This window comes from Gekko japonicus, unplaced genomic scaffold (assembly GCF_001447785.1).
Source record: "Gekko japonicus isolate JY-2015 unplaced genomic scaffold, Gekko_japonicus_V1.1 scaffold1784, whole genome shotgun sequence".
In the NCBI taxonomy this organism is placed as follows: Eukaryota; Metazoa; Chordata; class Lepidosauria; order Squamata; family Gekkonidae; genus Gekko; species Gekko japonicus.
In genome coordinates, this window is record NW_015168101.1 from 333,439 (window position 1) to 340,610 (window position 7,172).

General features: G+C 44.0%; 1 protein-coding gene across 3 annotated transcripts in view; it reads left to right on the plus strand.

Moving 5' to 3' along the window:
* Positions 1 to 3,467, plus strand: part of RASGRP3 (RAS guanyl releasing protein 3) — an 82,647-nt gene extending 79,180 nt beyond the window's left edge. For all 3 annotated transcript variants that reach the window (XM_015414789.1, XM_015414791.1, XM_015414790.1), the window contains exons 16-17: positions 1,440 to 1,801; positions 3,127 to 3,467. In XM_015414789.1, coding sequence (XP_015270275.1) covers positions 1,440 to 1,801; positions 3,127 to 3,135 — 371 coding nt within the window. In that variant the 3' untranslated portion in view covers positions 3,136 to 3,467. The remainder of the gene's footprint in view (positions 1 to 1,439; positions 1,802 to 3,126) is intronic.
* Positions 3,468 to 7,172: the final 3,705 nt, after the last annotated feature.

Below are 7,172 nucleotides of genomic sequence, written 5' to 3' on the forward strand. Positions count from 1 at the left end.
TCAATCACTCTTTGGGTGAAGTACTTCCTTTTATCCATTCTAACCTGACCGCTCAGCAATTTCATGGAGTGCCCATGAGTTCTTGTATTGTGAGAAAGGGAGAAAAGTACCTCTTTCTCTACCTGCTCTTTCCCATGCATAATCTGTCACACAGTGGCCAAAAATACCAGGTGCCATCAGGAGGTCCAGCAGTGGGGCCAGGACACTAGAAGCCCTCCCACCTTGACCCCCTCCCCCCAAGCACCAAGAATACAGAGCATCACTTGCCCCAGCCTGTGAGTTCGTATCTATACCTTGTGGCTAATAGCCACTGATGGACTTCTGCTCCATATGCTTATCTTTTCCCAGGGGAACTGATCTTTGTAGTTTGGAGATCAGGTGTAATTCTGAGAGATCTCCAGAGCCCACCTTAGAGGCTGACATATTTAGGATTTCTGGCTCCAATGTCCATCACCTTGCACTTGGCCACATTGAACCCCATTTGCCGTGTTGACGCCCACTTGCCCTTCCTTGACAGATCCCTTTGGAGTGCCTCACAATCCTCACTGGTTTTCACCACCCTCACACATAGTGTCCTGACTCCTGAGGCAGGCAGGAGAGGTTCCAGATCACGGAAGGCAGCCACGTCAGCATGGAATTCCAACTGTCTACCTGGGAAGAAATTCTGGCTAGAGGCACCATTCTTAACCCACTTTTTCAGAGGATTACCCTTGAAGTTATTATCAAATAAATAAATAAAGTTATGTATATATAAATAAGGCTATTTATCAAATACATCCAAATTTAGAATTCTGTCGAAAGCTGCTGTTTATCATGAGGGAAAAACTGATCACGTGCATCAGCACATGAGGCAAGTCCTTTTCTACATCATGATATGGCTAGAGGGAACTTGAACTTGAAGTTCATCTAATTTAATCCTCCATACCCATCCTCCCAGAGATGATAGAGTTTATATGACCCAGATTGCAGCATTTCACAAACAAAGAAGAGCAGGTGGAAAGAGTATGACAGTATACACAAGGTACCAGTCTGGGGCACGATACAAGTAGTTACATCAGCCAAGTTGACCTTGATGGGTACTAAGTGGATCATCCCAAATAGTCCACTGCTCCACAGCTCCAGTTGGCAACTATAATCCATCCTGTCTTTGAGGTCCCATTGGGCACTGAACTGCTTCACAAACCACTATCACGATAGATTCAGGTGGGTAGCAGTGTTAGTTTGAAGCAGCAAAACAAAGTTTGAGTCTAGTGGCCCCTTTATCATTATTGTTGCATTTGCGGCCTCCTGAATGCTTTAAGCAACCGTTGTTTGTTCATTTCTCTTGAGTCACGGTTGAGAGCAGCAGTCCCGTAATATATTCACAAGATCAATGTGATGCTTCCCAGTCAGAAGGTACCAATTCTGAAGATATTTGTGCGTCCTTACTCTTTTTTTAGTGCAAGAAGTCTTCAGTTTTCCTAATGTTGCTCCACGAAACCAGTATCTAGACAGCAGAGCAATCACACTGGTGACTGGCTCTTCTCGCAAGATTTCCGTACGCCTACAGCGGGGGACCACCAGCCAGGCAACCCAGACAGAGCCTCTGTGGCACGAACCAGGCTGGGGTGATTCAGGATCACATACCTTCCCCAAGATGAAGTCCAGGCTCCATGGAAAATCTGGAAAGAATAAAGGGTTTGCTAAATGGGAGAATGAAAAGCCCCATGTTGAGCCCAATATAGACATGGAAGTAGCATCTACTGCACATGTATTGAAACAGAATGGGACAGACGCCCTTCTAGAAAGACAGGATATGGAGGTAAGCTATGTCATTGTTTAGCCGTGGCTGGGAATCTCTCCCCGCCCCAAATTCTACAATATTGTTTTCCTTCCAGATTTAACAGACTGAGCATGACAAACGCCAATCAGATCCATTATAGGTTTTGGGGAGCTTAACTTGTTTTGAATGCTGAATTTATTAACTTCATATTTAACACGTTCTCAGCAACCACCTGGTGCCTCATGCACATGTTCTGAACAAACTCCTGGTTTGAGATTAAGCAAATCAGAGCCCAAGGGCATGTATACTCAGCAGAATCACTTCGCTCAGTTCTCACTGTACAATTTCAGACTACATTTTCAAACTATCCAAAAGTTTAAAAAAATGAAATATACCTTCCTACACAAAGAACTACCATGTTGTTGAGAATTCTAGCCTTGCCCTCTCCCCAATGCTTACTTTAATAAAAACTCTCCTCTGTTCAGAGAAAAACAGCAAAGCAATCAGTCATGCAATCCTTGCAGTGCGAATCAGCCATGTGCAAGTATTAGGGCTGCCAAGTGGGGGCGGGTGGCGGGTAAACCCCCGCTTTGGAGGCCTGATTTCCGCCACCGTGGAATCGGGCCCCGGGGGGAATTCCGCCCCCCCGAAGCTCAGCGTCACAGGAAGTGACGTGCACGTCGACCACGTTGGGGGCGTGGCCCGGATCGGGGAGGGAAAACTCTATGGTTTTCCCTCCCACGATCGTGGCCACGCCCTCAACGTGGTCGATGTTGCACGGCACTTCCTGTGACGTGCTGGTGGCGCGCGCACACACACGCATCCGGGGACAGCTCCCGGAGCCAGCCAAGGCTCCCCCACCGGTGAGTATTTTGGACTTAGGAACCCTAGCAAGTACTCATTTGATAGATGGGCTCTTGGATCATGTGGGCCCATCTCTGTCAATGGAATAGTTTCAAATTAGTCAGGCATCAGCATCTGACAGATTTTCTACAGTGGGCACAAACATTACCGCGCTCACCATGCTCCGTCACTCCTTTTTCCCTTGTGCATGGAGCACAATTAAGGCTTCTGAGTTTGAGAAGGGGCTGTGGGGGCAGGGGGAAATAAACTCTGCAGAGCTTCATTCAAGCATCATTGGGAACCCAGTTTGCTTCAAGGCTTCTCAGACCCCAAAGCCTTAATCGTGCTCCACTTGTTTGTGTGTGTGTGGGGGAGACATGGAGAGGGCCAAGGGGAGCAAGCAGGCATGTTAAACAAACTGTGTTGGTGCCCTTTGTAGCAAACCTCTGACTACAACTTGTTATGTCAGCATGCAGCCCCAGATATCAAATAATCCATGCCTGCCTTTTGATTTATTACAGGATAGCTGATCTGCTGTTGCAAAAGATGGAGGACCATTCAAGAAGGCACCACAGCTAGACTTGCTGGAATCTCATGCCATTGTACATTCAGCAGATCTTTCTTCTATTGCCTGTACCAGAAATTTTACAAATGAATGCTCTATTTATTTTCTCACACAGTTGAAATAATTTGCTCAGTCCTGCACAGATTTTTTTTTTAAAGGAATATTATAGTTCTGAGATGTCTAAGATTCTTGGTCGCTATGGGTTATGTGTGTGGAAACTCAATGTAGACTATTTCAGGCATGCCCAACTTCGAACAGGTAGTGATCTATTTTTTCCAGCCAAAAGTGCCGGTGATCTACCACCATGAAAATAAAGTTTCAAATTAGTTTCAAATTAGATTTTAACCCACTAAAGTTGCGTACCACCAAACAATCATAAAAACCCCCCAAACACCTGTCCAGCAAACCAGGAGACCAAGTAGGGCTGGTGATCTACCTCTAACCCCTCCGTGATCTACTGGTAGATTGTGATCTACCTGTTGGACATACCTGGACTATTTCACTGCTACCAAGGACACAGTGGTTTCTAAAACGATCACAATCACACTCAATGTGTGTGCCAAAGGTTTCTTAATACTGCATGTTCTGATATGTATATTCTTTGTCTGGAGTTTGCAACACCAAAGGCTGGCATCTTTTGGAAACTGACACAGCTCAAGAATTTCTCCCATGGCACCTTCTGCAGACCCATTTTAACTCTGTCTTTAGCCGCCGCCACCCACCCCCCCATTTTTGCAAAGAAAATTTGGAAGCAGTCTACATGTCCCCATTAAATGTGCGATAAGCTACTGATGTGTGTACAAGACATACCAAGCACAGGATAATTAGATGAGGTCATCAACTAGGGGTGGAAAGACTTGTGGAATTCCAGTGTTGTTGTTATGCTTATGGGCTGTTTAAGGAATTCACAGGAAAAGATCTGTCCATTAATATTCATTATGATGAAGTAATAATGTACTACATTTTACAATGTAGTTTTCACTTTAAAAAACCTTTCAACAAACTGAATGTTATCTAAATAAAGCAACACTAGATTTTATCGACAGTAAATGCCACCACAAAGGCCTTGCTGGAGAATGTTTAATGAAAATCAGAGCTGGATAGGAGCAACACATCCTGTGACAGAGATATACTAGCACAAACTAACATTTTATCTAATTCAGCCCTCTGTTTCTTACTGGCCATCTGTGATGTAATGTATGAAGCCACTGCCTGTTACAGTGTTGCAACAACAGAGTATTCAGTATGCTGTGACTCAGCTGCTTAAAGGGTTGTTGTTGTTGTTTTAAGTTATATCCCACTCTTTCACAGCTCAGGGTGTCCCAAAACACTACACAATTCACTATCAATACAAGATTAACAATAAGAGTCAAAACCTTCAAAGGTTAAAACAGTCTAGCCCTCATAAAGACCCTCCTCCCTCAAAATATTTCTTCATCAAACATAACTCTTATCTGTCTTCTTAAAGTTACCCATGTCTCACAGTCTTTTCTGAAAGCCAGTATGGTTGAAAGCACTGGCGTTCCATTCCACAACTGTCATGCTATAGCTGAAAATGCCATCTCCTCACTGACCCCCAACTGCACTTTGCAGTGGGAAGGAGCCAACAATAAAAATGACAGGGCTGATCTTAAAGTGCAGACTGGTCTATACCATGAGATGCAGTCCCTCAGGTATGTGGTCCCTCAGCTGTATAAATTTTAAAGGTCATAACCACCTTGAATTGAATCCTAAAGGAAATGAGTAGCGAGCATTCAACGCATTCAAATCAACTCGGGCACCATCAGCAAAAAAAGCCCTGGATAATCTTACATAAGGGTCTAATGTAAGTAATTAAACAACACTGGTAACAGACAGAACCCAGTGGCATGCCACCAAAGTAATTGGTATGCCAAGTAATTGGTTTTGCCTCTTCAGCAGAGACCTTCTGGACCCTGGAACTAACAGAGTTCAGGGCCTTCTGAAAGGTGCAACAGGGTAATTTATTCACTCCATTTGTACCCTGCTTTTCTCCCCAATGGGAGCCCAAAACAGTGTACATAGTTCTGTCTCCACTCTATCCTCACAACAAGCTTGAGAGGTAGGCTGGGAGTGTGTGTCTCGGTCCAAAGCCAGCCAGCAAGCTTCCATGGCAGAGTGGGGATTAAAACCTGGCTCTCCCAGATCCTAGTCTAAAACTCTAACCACCACACTTCACAGGGTCCTCCACCAGAAAGATATTGCATTATCAACAGGGAAGACACCAAAGTGACTGCCCCATCTCCATCTCATAATCAGGCCTGATACTGGAATGAAGTGGGTCAAGAGATTTTATTCAGATATACTGCCACCACTCACTCAAGCACCTTGCCCAGAAACAGGAAACTGGACACTCATGTATAATTGGCTAGATCATTCTTTGATGAGGAAAGACTTTTTCAATAAAGACTGTAGCATTGTCTCCTTCAGAGGTGCTGGATGTCCTCTATGGGATCAGATGGTGCATATTTTATATCTACTTACTTTTGCCATATTTAAGAGATGCCATGTTTTAACAATAACCAGACAGATTCATTATACATTTTGTGAACCAGAGCCCATTTCAGATTGCATACTGGGTATCCTCACTTGGCACATATTATTTCACCATACATCCACTATACCACACCCCATCTTTATATAGTGTTTACTCTATTGCAACACTAGGTTTCGCCCCCAGGTATATCATCCAAAGAGGGTGTGTGTGTGTGGCTCATATATTCACATACAAGGTACAGTTCTGCCCAGCCAAAAAACATTTTTTGGTGTTTAACATTCAGGAAGTTTTACATTCTGGGTTACCTTCATTTCAAATAAATACCGTATGTGTGTGTGTGTGTGTACACACGTATAGAAATGGTGTGCATCAATTATAATAGTAGAAATATAATCCGCCAACTGAAGATATCTTTCCTGCACCTGATGAAGGGGGCTCCCCAAGCATGGCAGCTCCTGTCATAATAAATAAAGTACCCAGGGACCAATGTTCCCTCTAAGCTGTGGAGTCTTGTGAGCAAAAATTCTACTTTGTGAGCTCCTGGCATTAAAGTTGTCAGCGAGCAATTTGGCAACTGCATAAATCAGTTTGCTCTGGAGCCGTTCCCCCCTGAACTAAGACAAAAATGTGTGAGCTGGACGCTAAAAAACTATGAGCTAGCTCACACTAACTCAGCTTAGAGGGAACACTGCCAAGGATTCCTTTTTGGTTTTTCCCAGGTCTTTAAGGCATGCTACTGAAGAGAAGGCTAGGAAATAAACAGGTAAAAAAAGGTAGTTTTGATATTTGCGTAGCAATGGAATCCAGCCAGGTATTCTCCAATCACTATCCACCATTCCTTGACGTAGCTCCCAAATCATCTTTGGAACAGGTCTACAGTATAAAAACGGCGGCTGGGAAACGGAGAACAGAATAATTGGCCATTAAGCAACAGGCACATACATCCTTGTGCTGCAGCTATACAAGAAGCTTGAACAGATGAAGCTGCCTTAGGCAGCGGTCAGACCGTGAGCACATCTAGTTCAGCAGTTACTCCACAGTTCTCCAGGCCTCTCTTGGTACCTACTACCCGAACTTTTTTAGTTGTTGGAGATGCCTAGGATTGAATCTGGCACATTTGGTATGTAAAGCACGTGCTCTACCATGGATTAGTAGGAACTAAGAGCCTTGTTGCTTACTTACGGTAATACCCTAGTTGTGTACCAGGAGCAACACCTAGTGGTAAGACACGTACTGGCAACCTTGGCACTGCAATTTTTGACACTTCAGGGACTAACGAGAGGTACTTCAATCTGCAGATCTACCATGGCTACAACTAGAAGTCCTTTGAAATCAGTGAATCTGATGTACACCTATACATTATAAGACATCATAGAGTACTGTGGTACCTTAAAGACCAATAACTTTTACTCCTGCATAAACTCTCTTAAACCCACTTCTTCAGATGCTTTGAGTGGATACGACAAGACCAGTGTTCCCTCTAAGAT